The sequence below is a fragment of the Trichomycterus rosablanca genome, chromosome 5, assembly GCF_030014385.1.
Source record: "Trichomycterus rosablanca isolate fTriRos1 chromosome 5, fTriRos1.hap1, whole genome shotgun sequence".
Classification (NCBI taxonomy): domain Eukaryota; kingdom Metazoa; phylum Chordata; class Actinopteri; order Siluriformes; family Trichomycteridae; genus Trichomycterus; species Trichomycterus rosablanca.
The window spans coordinates 43737057-43752176 of NC_085992.1; the positions used below are offsets into that span (position 1 = coordinate 43737057).

Below are 15120 nucleotides of genomic sequence, written 5' to 3' on the forward strand. Positions count from 1 at the left end.
TGCAACATTGTGGGCTCTTTGCTTAATCCTTAACCAGAAATCTCAGGTGTGATGGAGCAGCTGGATGTGGACATCGTGCCCTACATTGTGCTGTTGGTAGTGCCTGTGTTGGGCCGGATGAGTGACCTCAGTGACAGTGTGCGCTTTATGGCCACGCAATGTTTCGCCACCCTTATAAGACTGCTGCCTCTGGAGGTACACGCTGCTCATCTTAAACAGTCTTACTGTCCAGAGAGTAACCAATAAAACCTTTTGTTCATCATTAAACTGTTTCATGGATGCACTTCAGGATTATGTTGCACAAACATTTTTCAAATCCCAAAGTTTGCCGCTTCTTTGCCAACTTTCTGGTAATAAGTACATTTTGGACATTTGTTCAGTAGACACAATCGATCTAATCCATATCAAATCTAGTTTTATTTCAGTAGGAAGTTTTCTGGACAGTACATAGCATTGTATTTGGCTAAAGAATGTTGACAATGATACTCAAAGGGCGCTCAGGTGGCACAGCGGTAAAATACGCTAGCACGCTAGAGCTGGGATTTCAAATACATCGTATCGAATCTCAGCTCTGCCATCCGGCTGGGCTGGGCGCCTATATGAACAACGATTTTCCGTTGTTCTCAGGGTGGGAAAAGCCGGACCAGGTTCCTCATAACTGGTGCAGTTATGACCACTGCTGGCTGGTGCCTGCGCAGAGTTGAGGAATAATGCTGACCAGTGTGTGGCTTTCTGTACACAAAGCTGATCCGCATATGAACTCTCCTCGTGCAAGTGAAAAAATGCAGTCGGTACTGCACACGTGTTGGAGGGGGCATGTGTCAATTGCAAAGCTCTTTAGTCAATAGTGGAGGGTTGTATCGGTAGAGGTTAAGCGTAACACAATCAGGGTAATTGGATACGACTAGATTAGGGGAGAAAATGGGGGGGGATTGAGTATCATTTTTTTTTTTTCTCCAATTATACAATGACTTTATTCAGTTATGATCCCATTCAACACGAACAAGTGTGTTCTTACGGCTGCTGTCATTTGTAGGCTGGCATTCCTGACCCACCCAGCATGTCTGAGGATCTTATTCGTCAAAAAGCCAGAGAGCGTCACTTCCTGGAGCAGCTGCTGGATAGCAGGAAGCTGGAGAACTATAAGATCCCTGTGCCCATCAAGGCAGAACTCAGGAAATACCAGCAGGTAGGTGGTTTATGGTTTTGACCTTTACATAATGCATGTATATCTATTTAAATGTCTTAGTATTAAAATACGCCTCATTGTAAGGGTATTCATGAATGACCATAAATTCCCAACATTCTTCATATTTATTACAGTGAGTAGGTTTGTGTGTTGGTGCTGACGTTTTCTCTGCTGCATGCATTTGCATAGTAACTGAGTGTGCTGAATACTCTCCTCTCCTCTGCTGTGCCTCTCCAGCTGAATGCTGGGTGAAGTATGGCCTCTGCCTGCTCTTTTTGCACTTTAATTAAACCGTTGACCACTCAGCACTTCGTCCCTTCTTCAGAGTGTTTCTGTCAATATTACAAACAGCTTTTGTTGAAAATGAATAGGAGTTGGTGGGTGTGTGCTGACGACAAGAAATTACATTTAACCACAACAAAAAGTAGCTGTTTCATTTACCTCTAACACTGGCACAACACCAATCCTGAGTGAAATGCCTTGCTCTGGATTTGGCTATTCTTATTCTTTTAGGGTCTCAAACATTGGGTAAGAAGAAATTTCAACTTTATTTAGGAACTGTTACTGTACAGGTATATAAAAGAGCATCCAGTGTTTGGAGTTAGGATGAATAAGCTGATGAAGAAAAAAGAAAGTAAAATACTGAGCATTTTAAAACTTACAATGATGAAAATTATTGTCATGTGGGGTGATCCGCTCAGATCTCGTGTCTGCATGGATTTTATTAGAATGCACCAATTTTTGATTGGATTCAAGTGGATCGATTGGGCCAGATTGTCTTAGGCATGATTAGTTTTTGCCATGCAACAATATGAAGTTCTGGTTCCACGTCTACCACAACCATGACCAGAATAAAGTGATCACTGCTGCTTCGAAAATGTGTCTACGAAATAAAATTTCGTACATCTAGGTCAGTGACAATAACACCTAAAGTGTGTTGGAAATTTAATTGCACTTGTAGTGATCTCTTACTACCTTGGGGTAGTAAGAGATCCTGGGATCCTGGGTTTGATCCCCAAGGTAGTAAGAGATCACTACAAGTGCAATTAAATTTCCAACACACTTTAGGTGTTATTGTCTCCTATTACCACAAGGGTGGGAGCAGTGTCTCATTGCAGTGAATAAAATCTCAGGATACCTGTATGGTCTAGGGATTATTTGTCATGTCTTTTAACCGATAACCAACTGTCAGTATTTGATGGGTAACCTATAATCAAAGAGCTCAAACCTTCCCATCAAAATATACAACACATCAAGTTTTATAGTAACATGTCTTTATACAGTAGTTTATTTAATAAACAGTGTAACATAGTGAACATGGCACTGATGTAGAACAGTAAGAACAGTAATCAAAACCACTTTAGCATTGAGAATGTAGATTTTAAACAATAGCCAACAGCAAATCACTCATTGCAAGGGCAAAAAAGAAATGCTAATCATAATTGAGATACACTCATTAAATAAAAGTGTAGTTATTATAAAAATACCTTTATACTGGGACATCGTTTTTGTGAAAAACTAGATCAAATGAAGCTTTAGCTGTTGGAAATAAATGAAAATGACCTTTTGTGACCTACAGCATTAATGGAACAATGACTTCTATGTCAGTTATAGGCTGAACGGGTAATTATTAACCTTCCTAGTATTAGTTTTTGCTTTTGAGATTTCTAGAGAAGCTAAAGTGAATGTGCAAGAAGATCCTGGGTTTGATCCCCAGGTGGGGAGGTCTGGGTTCTTTCTGTGCAGAGTTTTCATGTTCTCCCCATATCTGTGTGGGTTTCCTCTGGGTGCTCCAGTTTCCTCCCACAGTCCAAAGACATGCAAGTGAGGTGAATTGGAGATGCAAAATTGTCCATGACTGTGTTTAACATTGAACTTGTGAACTGATTAATCTTGTGTAACGTGTAAATACCGTTCCTGTCATGAATGTAACCAAAGTGTAAAACATGACGTTATAGTCCTAATAAATAAATAAATATATAAATGAATGAATAATGAATAAATTCAAGATGGCTTTCCTGCCATCTGGCAGCTTGTTTTTTTAGTAGCAGTATAATTAACCTTTATCCATCCTATATAAATGTTACGCCTGCCCACAGAAATCCCAATAAGTTACTGAGAAGAAGTCTATAAATAGCTCTGTGGAGGGGACACTTCCTTAGATGTTATTTGTATAGATAAATATTTAAGAAGTTCCCCCCACGGGCCACTCCCTTGCTGGTCGTAAGATTGCTCTAACATTTCAGTCCTTGCCGACAGTAAGATAAGAAAAGGTTAAACAAACAGGTTCTGCTCTAATGGTGTAATTTAGGACTTGAATCTGATGACTAAAAATGGCTTGTTTTCTGTCTGTTATAGGATGGAGTGAACTGGTTGTCATTCTTGAATAAGTACAAGCTGCATGGAATCCTGTGTGATGACATGGGTTTGGGTAAAACCTTACAGTCCATCTGCATTCTTGCTGGAGACCACTACCTCAGGTACACCACAGTGCCAATACGCAAATGCTGGCTAAAATTGTAATGTAGTTAGTTTTATAGTTAAATGTTTAAGCCTAATTTTCCATGTTTGTGTTTTTGTGTGCAGGGCACAAGAGTATGCCAAAACCAAGGCTTCAGACTGTTCTCCTCTACCCTCCATAGTAGTTTGCCCCCCTACTCTGACAGGTCATTGGGTAGACGAAGTGGGCAAGTTTTGCGCTAAGGAGTTCCTAAACCCTCTGCACTATACAGGGCCGCCTACGGAGAGAGCACGGTATGGGTTCATGCTGATGTAGTTAAACAGGACTTGCTAAGGCTTTGTACTTGAATAATGTAGGCAGAATGTTATATTAAAGCATGACAGACTCACGCTCGTACAACATCTACTGCCTCTTGCCATTTCTGTAATGCCTGCCTATGTTGGTTTCCCACTCAGACCTGTATTGCATTTCCAAACACACATATATACACACACACACTTGCAAGCACCCAAACCAGTCCCAGCAGCAGGAAGAGACACCGTCTGACAGTCCCTGGCCCAGCCAGGTCGGTGGCTCTGCTGAGATTTGAGCTTGTGAGTTCGAACAGTCCTCAGTGGTGTACTAGCACGTTGGACTGCTGTGCTATTGTATAAATTTAGGTTCCCAGTTAGTTTTATGTTTGTTTTATTTTCAAAGTTACATTAAGGGAGGTTCATAATAAAAAATTTACTTTGTTTAATAAAAAAATATATATTTTTGAAAACATACTAGATAAGATGCTTGATCATATGTGGTCACTACAACACAGTGGCACATCTTAAATGTTTCTGAGTCCAGCTGCAAACACACCTGGAACAAATCAGCAACATGCATCAATCACGGTTAGGGGTTCATGTGATCTCATTTAAGTTGGAAACAGGCCTAAAAGCTTTTACTGACGTCAAAGGTGCATAATAATTTAGTCAGTCATTGATTGTTTTTGTTTCAGGCTACAGCACCAAGTGAAAAAGCACAACCTTGTGGTAGCATCATATGACGTAGTGCGGAACGACATTGACTTTTTTAAGTAAGCATCACTTTTCACTGTATGAACTTGGTATCATGTTTTCAGCTTTCTAACCAATAGTCTTTCTTTCCTCAACAGAAATGTTAAATTTAATTACTGTATCCTTGATGAGGGGCATGTTATTAAGAATGGAAAGACCAAACTATCCAAGGCTATTAAGCAGCTGGCTGCCAACTACAGAGTTATTCTGTCAGGAACTCCAATTCAGGTAAGTCTGCACTTTTTAAACTCACTATTAAATGCTAAATTGATCTTTTTTTTCCCAGTTTCATTATCGGGCAGTAGTAGCTCAGTGGTTAAGGTAATGGACTAGTAATCAGAAGGTTGCCAATTTAGGCCCCACCATTGCCAGTTTCCCACTGTTGGACCCCTGAGCAGCGCTCTTAATCCTCAATTGCTTGAATTGTATTCAGTCATAATTGTAAGACGCTTTGGATAAAACTGCCTGCTAAATGGTGAAAATGTAAGTCATGGTAAATATTGTGACCAATATAGTAAAACTGTAGTCAACACCATTATAATATCAGAAATTACTGAATTAAAAAAAAGCTGTGTTTTTTTAAATGGACACGTTTTAACAAGAAATCATTGTATTATTATATGTGATGCAACTTTAGTGTTGGCATTTGTTTTTTACGTGTTACTGTTTTAAACGTGTTTTTTGGATTATATTTTTGATTATATTTGTATATTTTTAGTTACAATTTGTTAAACATGATCATTTTATGACTTACTATAGTTACTGAAATAGACTTGGTTGAATAAGGATGCTAAAATGAAAGGCTTGTGGCATGTTTTGTTACCACTTTAAATTCTGAGTAAATATTTACCTGAATGATTGACCTTTTTTTATAGAATAATGTTCTGGAGCTGTGGTCTCTCTTTGATTTCCTGATGCCGGGCTTTTTGGGTACGGAACGGCAGTTTGCTGCCCGCTACGGAAAGCCCATCCTTGCTAGTCGAGATGCAAAGAGCTCCTCTCGGGAACAGGAAGCAGGTAGAGCTGCCATTTCAGTTTCCTTGTATTATAAAGTAACAATAGAATTTAAATTTTGTCCCATAGATAAGGACTGGAATATAAGATTACTTGCCCTTGTTGAGATCCTCTACTGAGGGTAGTGATAGCTCAGCAGTTAGGGTGCTGGACTAGTTATTACAAGGGCACTAGTTTGAACCCCACCACCTTGATGGGCCCTTGAATAAGGCCCTTAAACCTTAATTGCTTGGATTGTATTCAGTCGTAAAGAATTACGTTGCTTGTGGTAAAAGCGTATGCTAAATGCAATAAATATAATGTAAATCTTAGCCATTATTTTGTTAAACCGAGATCTTTAGTCATTTTACTGACTGTAGGAGCTGCTACATTTTTGTGCAGTGCTTTTACTGTTGTGTTTTAATTGAGAATATATTTTAGGGGTTTTGGCTATGGAGGCTCTGCATCGACAGGTTCTTCCCTTCCTCCTAAGAAGGATGAAGGAGGATGTCCTCCAAGATCTGCCACCCAAGATTATACAAGACTACTACTGCAATCTTAGTCCCTTACAGGTATCCATCTGCACTTTTTTGATGTTGGTCAGTTTTTCATTGAATGGCAGCTACAGTGTAATTATAGAAGTCAGTTAAAAACAGGAACTTTTTCAGGAAATGTTCCTAAGCAGTGGGTAAAACTGATTGGTCCAATGTCATGAGTTAAGTGCTCTGTTAGACATAGTTTATTGTGTGTGTGTGTGTGTGTGTAGGTTCAGTTGTATGAGGACTTTGCTAAGTCCCGAGCCAAGGTGAGTGTGGATGATGTCATCTCCACTGCAGCACAGGATGAAGAGGATAAACCCAAGCTAAAGGCCACTGGACATGTGTTCCAGGTAAGGTGTGCAGTGGAATTAGAAAGTATTTAGACCCTTGACTTTTTTGCTCACTTTATTGTGCTGGGCATTTGCTTGGCAGTGAATATAATTGGCAACTTTGCCCATCAGTTACTTAAAACTCAATTATCCATAATAATGACATTAAAACAGGGTTTTTGAGAAAATAGTTGCAAATACTTAATTGAAATCTTATTAACAAAAGTGGCACCTATTTAAACTTACATGAAGTGCAGTTGATGCCATGTAAATTGATTGGGCCCACCTAAGTCTGTAAGGACCCACAATTTACACTGCATTGAGTCAAAGCAACTGCAAAAAGTTCTGGCAGGGCATAGATAAGGGCAAGGATATGAAATGGTTTTCAAGTCATCCCTGTACCACTGTGGTCCTAATTTTGTAATGAAAAGTTTGGCACAATCACAAACCATCCTAGAGTAGGCCATCCGGCCAAATTTGATAGCTGAGCAAGAAGGCCTATGTGAATTTGCAGGCTAATGTTTTACATTAATTTTTATAAGTAATCTAAAATTATTGATCATCTTAAATTTAATTGAAAATAATTTAAATGGTAGATAGGGTATTCAGAGACCTGCTGATCAGGGCTTTTTATACATTGTACAATATAGCTAGATACACCTGATCACCAAAACCATCCTTTTCTCTCTTATAATAAATAAGAGTATAAACTACATCCAGTAGCTCATTAAAAAGCTTCAAATTATTATTGACCCAAATGTATGGCACCCTGTTGGGTACAGTTGTATATACACTAGCCACTCGATATATATAAGGTAAATGATCAAAGTTAGACAAATAAAAACATGACCAATTTAATCATGTATTGTGTGTATTGTCTAGGCCCTGCAGTACTTGAGGAAACTCTGTAACCATCCAGCACTGGTCCTGACCCCTCAGCATCCTGAGCACAAGCGCATCAGTGAACAGCTCGCCACCCAAAATTCCAGCCTCCGAGACATCCAGCATGCCCCCAAGCTCTCGGCTCTCAAACAGGTAGGCTGCTTTATCTCAAGTCTGAGCAAATCTTTGTTTTCATTTGTGCTTGTTTAGCCTTCCAATTCGACAGGCATGGCCAATCATGTCTGTGTAGGCGCCCAGTTGAAAGCACAGCAAAGATTTGAACTGAGATTCGATTGATCTCAGCAGTGGTGGGCTAGTGCATTACACTGCTACGCCATCCGGACACCCAGGAGGGAATGTTCTTGTTAACAGCACAGCTAGTTATAGTGTATATTGTGGTTTTTCTTTAATTTCTTGTATTTTCTCGTCTCTTCACATGCAGTTGCTGTTGGACTGTGGTCTGGGCTCGACTGGCAGCTCAGACGTTGGCACAGAGGCTGTGGTGGCTCAGCACCGTGTGCTGATTTTCTGCCAGCTAAAAAGCATGCTGGACATGGTGGAGCATGACCTGCTAAAGCCTCAGCTGCCCAGCGTGACCTATCTGCGGTTGGATGGCAGTGTGCCTGCAGGCCATCGTCACTCCATTGTCTCAAGGTACCAGTCATCATTGTCTCATCATCTGTCTTGATGCTTGGGTGTCAGTATATTGCTAACTAAGTAAATACACTATAGATATGCCCAAAAGTATGTGGACCCCTGACTAAGGACCTGTTGGGATCACACTTGTTCCATCGGCTCTCCCTGCCCTCTCCCCTTTGGCTTCTGAGAAAGCATTTCACAAGTCTGTCTGTTCAAATTGATGCCTAGTCAGACAAGGGAGCATTTGTGGAGTATGCTCCACTACAAGGCTTGGCTCATAAATGACATTCTATTTTATCTCAAAGCTGTTAAGTTGGCGTGGACGTCAAACAACTGAACTGAGTAAGCAGAAGGGATGTTTATGTATTTTTAACCATATTGTTTATTATTGTCATTTTATAATTGGGCTCTTGGGTTGCACAGCTGCAACATGCTGGCCCACCATCACTGTGGTGCTATCAACTGGTCAGGCATATGAGGTGCCCTTGTCGGTGAGTTCTCAGTGCCAGTCCCAATCCTGGATCAAACCAAAGAGGGTTGTGCAGAAAATCAGGTATGTGGACCAGAATGATCCACTAGGGCTGCAACTAACGATTATTTTAGTAGTCGACTAATCTGACAACTATTTTTATCCATTAGTCGACTAGTCAACGATTATGTATGTCATACCCTCCATCTCTGCCTTAACATAACAAAACTCTGTTATGTCATTTAAGTTGCAATATCAAATTAAAATAATGACCCATGAAACATGAATATGAAACTTAAGCTTGATAATTTAATATAAATGTTTGAAACATTAATACACAATCACAATAATAAAATTCAATGAAATAAGAAAGCTTTGGACGGCATTAGAAACTGTTATGTTTCAGAAGTTATCACTCTGGAAATCAAAAACATTTATAACATGTGGTTGAGAAACATGTGAATGCTGTCTGTGAAGACCTCAGCCATTTGAGGGGTGCATGAATTTCTTCTCTTCTCATCCACACTCCATTGCTTAGTGCTATTAATAGAAAGAGCAAAAGAGAAAGCTGTATTAATTATCACAAACTGAAGGCTATTTATCATAGATTATTACAAATAGTGTACTGGCTATGCCAACTAAACCATAACAGGGTAAATATCTTAACTGAGCTAACTAGCTATCATTAAGTGGAGGAGGCTTATTATTTAGAATGAATGCTCTCATTAACGAGAGCAAAAAATATGGAAGACGAGACAGGGTAACGTTAGGCTATAATGTTAAGTTATATAATGTTAGTCATATAAATTACTGATTAACTATTGCACTTAATGCATTAGCTAGCAAACAAACCTAAAAAATAGCGAACTCTTAGGAAGTTTTCCAACAAGTACTCTAGCATTAACAAACATTAACTACGTTGGTTAAAGCACAAAGCGGTGTAAAAACTTACCTGTCCGGAATAACGCTGGTCATCATGGCTGCAGGGTGCTCGCGTTTCACCGTAGTGCTGGCGTGAAACCATAACTCTGCTTTGTAGCGTCTGCGTTCAGCTCGTTTCTTTGGGTTATTTTGGCTGAAATGCTCCTGAAATACTTTAGAAAGTTTCGGTCTCTCTATCTTTACCTCTCTGTCTTCATAAACTCCACGCTGCGCCATGGAAGCGATGCTGCGCCCCCTGCAGTTCCTTTAGTGCGTTGCAAAAATAACGACGCGTCGACAAATTTGTATAGTCGACGTTATCGATTATGTCGACTAATCGTTGCAGCCCTGTGATCCACTGTGGTCCTTACATACAGAGCAGCTTGAAAGAAAGAAAAATGTATTGTATCCATAATGACTAGGTCAAATCTCAAGTCATATATTAGTCCAGGTCAGATCTCCTCTCACCTTCTTCCATCTTTTCCTTCTTCAGGTTTAACAATGACCCATCAATAGATGTCCTGCTACTAACCACACACGTTGGTGGTCTAGGCTTGAATCTGACAGGAGCAGATACTGTGGTGTTTGTAGAACATGACTGGAATCCAATGAGAGACCTACAGGCCATGGATCGAGCTCACAGAATAGGACAGGTAAGTGTGTGTGTGTGTGTGGTAAAACTGTTATTTACATTAAGCTCCTTGCCATTTGCCTACAGGATTTAAAGATTGGATGTGTCTGTGTTTCAGAAACGTGTCGTCAATGTGTATCGTCTGATCACGCGGGGCACTCTGGAGGAGAAGATTATGGGCCTGCAGAAGTTTAAGATGAGCATAGCTAACACTGTGATCAGCCAGGAGAACGCCAGCCTCCAGAGCATGGGCACAGAGCAACTGCTCAACCTTTTCACTCTGGATAAGGTCAGTTTGTCATACACCCTAATCTTGCATGTTTACTTATGTGATTTCTAGGACTGTATGGCAGTTATTTATTAAACATTGGCAAAAGCGTCTTGTATAGTAGTGGTGGCAGCAGCCATAATGATGGTGAGATCACTTCTTGGCCTCAAACATTGGATCACACCTAACATTGGGTTGAATTTAAACTACAGTGGCCTTCCCTCATAATTTTAAATCTTGATTTCTTTCTGGAATGTTTCGTTACATATTTCTGAGCAAGTGAATCTGCTGATTAGGAGAAACTACTATATATATACAGTATATATATAAAGCTTTTTCTAAAATGTAGATACAGTGGTACCTTGAAACTCGACGTCAATTGGTTCTGGGACTGGCGTTGAGTTTCAGTTTTTCCCATAAGGATGTATACAAACCTGTTAATGCGTTCCATGGTCCAGTGGACTTACATATATTTTAGGCTTATGTAAAATAATGGGGTTGTTTTTGACACTTTTACACTGAAAATAACATTATCTTATCTTACCACGGTGTTCTTTTATTGTAGTAATACAAAATATTTAAGTTTTTTGCTAAACAATGACTAACAGACTATGATATGATCCTTATTTTAGAAAAAAGGAAAGATTGAACGATCCAGCCATGAATGTAACCAATGTGTTGACATGGCATTAAACCAATAAACAAACAAACAAAACTAAACATTGAATAAATAATCAGATAAGTCACTGTTGACAAGTCAAAGATCCTTTACAGCAGTGGTCCCCAACCACTGGGTCATTTATTACCGGGCCGCACAGAAAGAATAAATAATTAGAAATCTCTACATCAGCAATGAAAACACTTCTTCCATTTCCAACATACGGGTGTTTATCATCTCAGATCACCCCCAGGTGGAAGCAGCGTCTCATTGCAGCGAAAAAATATAGTCACTTCAAATTTGTTATTTTTTGTTTTCCCCCTCGTCCTTGACTCAGTAAAGCAACCTTGGCTATTACTATCTACATATAATATTTTTTACATTTTTTTTTTTTATATAATATCCCTCTGTATCGGAGCATTTGTAAAGATGCATTCAAGAGCCCAAAGTCTTTCCACTTATGTGGATGTATGCACCCTTTCACACTGTCCTACACAAACAGCCCTTCACAATAAACAATAGTGCAAATGTTCACACTCAATAGTAGTGGGGTTTAAGTTTTGCATGGTTCAGCATATGTGCATACAGATCGACCCCCTCGCACAGAACAAAACCCCTGCCACTGGATAGCATTGCTCACTTTACACACAGTTTCCCTTTATATGTAAAAATGCATGACATTCATGTGTTGTAATGGTCATGCAGAGTGGATCATTGTAAGCCAGTGGTGTACAAAAACACCACATACAAATGACCACAGTTCTATTGTAAAGCGTGGCAGCTGTTCTAACGGTAAATGAAAAAGAGGTTTTAACCATTTTGAAAAAGGTATTTTAAATGACATGCCAGAAGTGATATCAACTGCCATATCCTCATTAGGGTCACAGCAGGTCCAGTTTCACCGGTAGTACTCTGGTCGGCTAATAGCACCACTGAGATTTGAACCCGGCTCTGGTGGTGATTGGCTAGAGTAATAAACAGGGTACAGTTGAGGCAGTGGCCTATGATTGTTGTCATCATAAAATAATTAGGCCTGTTCAACTGTAATAATGTCAGGGTGGCACAGTGGCTCAGTGGGTAGCACTCACAGCAAAAAGGTCCTGGGTTCAATCCCCAGATGGGGTTTCATCCGGAAGCTCTGGTTTCCACCCAGTCCAAAGACATGCAAGTGAGGTGAATTGGAAATACAAAATTGTCCATGACTGTGTTTGACATTAAACTTTGTGAACTGATGAACTTTGTGATGAGTGACTATCGTTTCTGTCATGAATGTAACCAAAATGTGTAAAACATGACCTAATAAATAAATACATAAATAAATGAGTAATAATATCTATTTTGTCTCATACTTGTATGCTAGATTATTTAATACCATTTTTTTAAATGTTTATCATTTAGAGAATGTACCTAATGTGATCAATGTAAAAGAATCATGACTATCACAATCATTCTATTACTAATTAACCCTAAACAATAAAATAAGTATTGTCATTTTTGACCTGTTTGTCTAATATTCATTATCTATTTGCAGGGTGATAAGGCAGATAAGAGTGAAGCTGCATCCTCTTTGTCTGGAAAGTCCAGTATGAAATCAGTGTTGGACGGACTTGGGGAACTGTGGGACCAGCAGCAATACGAAGCAGAGTACGACCTGGATAGCTTCATGCACTCGTTGCGCTGATCCAGTGCACCCTACTCAGGCAGCTTCCATACATGAAGTGCACCGTTGCTTTTTGTTTATAACCTCTCTCATTATGGACCTTTACATACCTGTATACCTGGGCTGTCTATGCCCCTGCTGCTTTAAACCCCATCAGCATAAAGACATTTGTTCAAAATCTCTGTAAGAACTCGTACACTCCATGTGAACGCTCAGCTAATGTATACTGCCAGGTCAGTTATAGCTGAAAAGGAACAGGGTCCCATTTCTCTTTAAGTCAAGTTATTTTCTCACATGCTGTGGGATTCCTGAGTATTACTTTTGGGAGTCATTAGGAGTGTTCATCAGTATCATCCACCATCCGGGTTCCTAGATATGGTCTTAATACCAACCCCAGTTCAGTCACCTATCAGTATTTGAGCTTATACCAAATGCTGTTTTGTATACTTCTGCCTGGTCATCGTTTAGTTTTGTAAACTGGATAGCCATCTTAAATCCTTCATTTCTTAAAAGGCTTCTGCAGCCTTGTCTCTAGATCACCAGGGGACGCTGGTGCCACTTTTTCACTGGACAGTGTGGTTCAGCATGGTGCAGTTGCTCATCTGAATCCCAAAATGTTTACATACAGGTGAAAATACCAGTGTCTGTTTTCTGTGACATCCAGCGACTGTATCTCTGAATGTATGAGTTCTCTGAAGATTGTTGGATTTTATGTAGATCATAAATAAGGAAACATTACTGTCAGTAAATTAGTCTAAAAGATTATGTTTCATGATCTGTAGTAGTGCTATTATGGCTGTTTTTTTGCTGGGACATAAATGTAAACAAATTCTAAAAGGATCTCAGGATCACAGGTTTATAAATGTACCCTGCCCTCCCACACTAGCTGTTAAAAACTGCATCCATGTATTAAGAAGGGGGAGAGGGGGCTGGAATGAAATATTTATCATCTTTTCCACTGAGATGAGATGCTCTCACCTGTAAAGCGCTCTGCCCATTAGTCTTTTTCCATCACTTATCTCAGACCAGATCGAATCAGGACACAAGATCTACTGCAGCACATTCACACCCACAGAAAATGTGAACTGTCTGTCCAGGAGAGCACGGTGCTAGTTTCAAACATAGGTACTATAGACTCGGCGGACATATGATGGTCATGAAGCCGCGTTGCTTAGTTTTAAATAAGAAAAAGGAAACATGTAAATATTTCTGTAATTTGCCTTTGATTAAGCCAGTAGAATTTTAATAAATTCTAATGAGCTTTCTTTAAAGTCTGTTTCTTTATTGTGTATAAACAACAAAAACAAGCCACTCAGAACTGGTTTGAGGAATGAGGAAATCCTGTATTTGTTTTAAGTCTGGAGGAAAAGTAAGAATTTTACCTTTAACACACACATTTGTTTTATTTTGGACACCCTTAATCAAATGTTGCAGATTTTTTAAATAAAAAGAGGTTAATGTCCTCTACAGGAAACAAAGCTTTGTACATTCATTTCACAGTAACTGTTTATTTGCTAAATGTAACATATTGGGCACCCAGGTGGCGCAGCGGGATATTCCGGCACACCAGCACAGAGATTCTGAACTCCTCGGTTCGAAACTCGGTGTTGCCACCGGTCGACTGGGCGCCACCTGGCGGGCATAATTGGCAGTGCCTGCAGCAGATACTAATTGGCCACCGTATCTGCAGGATGGGGGCCGGACTATGTGTGGGTGGGTCTTCATACGCTGTGTAAGGACCCTGGCGGAAGAGACACCTGTGCAGAATGCAGGGGCGAGAAGAGGAGGGCTGTACACGTGTCGGAAGAGGCGTGTACAGGGACGTGCTCTCCTTGGATGCAATCGGGTATCTTTTATCAGCGAAAGACACAATTGAGTGTGCTAAATCAGGAGGAAAATGGGGAGAAAATGCATATAAATTTTTATTTTTTTATTTTTTTATTTTTATGTAACATATTGGAGGAGTGTTTGGATGACGGCGTTAAACTGCACTAACCCACTACCACTGGGATCCAGTGTTCAAATAGCCAGCGGTGCTATCAGCCGGTCGTGCATCTACATACAGATCCCTTGATAAACTGGCGTGTGTTGCTGCATTGGGTTTGGTAATTTCAGGGAAACCGGACCCGAACAGAGTAAAGGTGTGGTACAACATGAAATTAAATAAAACGTATTTTTGGGAAAAAATAAGCATTTTCAGGCATGTTATGACACATTAGATTTTTTTTTATGTTATATTTTACATTTCTGAAAAAAATTGTACACACAAATAAGTTACAAAATGCCATATTTATGTAGTAAATTTAAGTTTGATTACTGTGGTAACTTTTCGTTATTGTAGAAAATCAATAAAACATTGAATTTTATAAGAATGCTAATCAGTGTGATTTGAATTACCATCTTGAATAAAATTACTTTAAAAAGTACTATTTGAT

At 39.6% G+C, this 15120-nt stretch overlaps 1 protein-coding gene across 1 annotated transcript in view; it reads left to right on the forward strand.

Moving 5' to 3' along the window:
* Positions 1-13956, forward strand: part of btaf1 (BTAF1 RNA polymerase II, B-TFIID transcription factor-associated) — a 57570-nt gene extending 43614 nt beyond the window's left edge. Inside the window, exons 25-38 of the mRNA XM_062996193.1 lie at positions 47-195; positions 1037-1189; positions 3548-3669; positions 3776-3943; positions 4639-4716; positions 4795-4924; positions 5572-5713; positions 6131-6261; positions 6456-6578; positions 7440-7592; positions 7882-8093; positions 9962-10121; positions 10218-10388; positions 12557-13956. Of these exons, the coding sequence (XP_062852263.1) occupies positions 47-195; positions 1037-1189; positions 3548-3669; positions 3776-3943; positions 4639-4716; positions 4795-4924; positions 5572-5713; positions 6131-6261; positions 6456-6578; positions 7440-7592; positions 7882-8093; positions 9962-10121; positions 10218-10388; positions 12557-12706 (2042 nt within the window). The 3' untranslated portion in view covers positions 12707-13956. The remainder of the gene's footprint in view (positions 1-46; positions 196-1036; positions 1190-3547; positions 3670-3775; positions 3944-4638; positions 4717-4794; positions 4925-5571; positions 5714-6130; positions 6262-6455; positions 6579-7439; positions 7593-7881; positions 8094-9961; positions 10122-10217; positions 10389-12556) is intronic.
* Positions 13957-15120: the final 1164 nt, after the last annotated feature.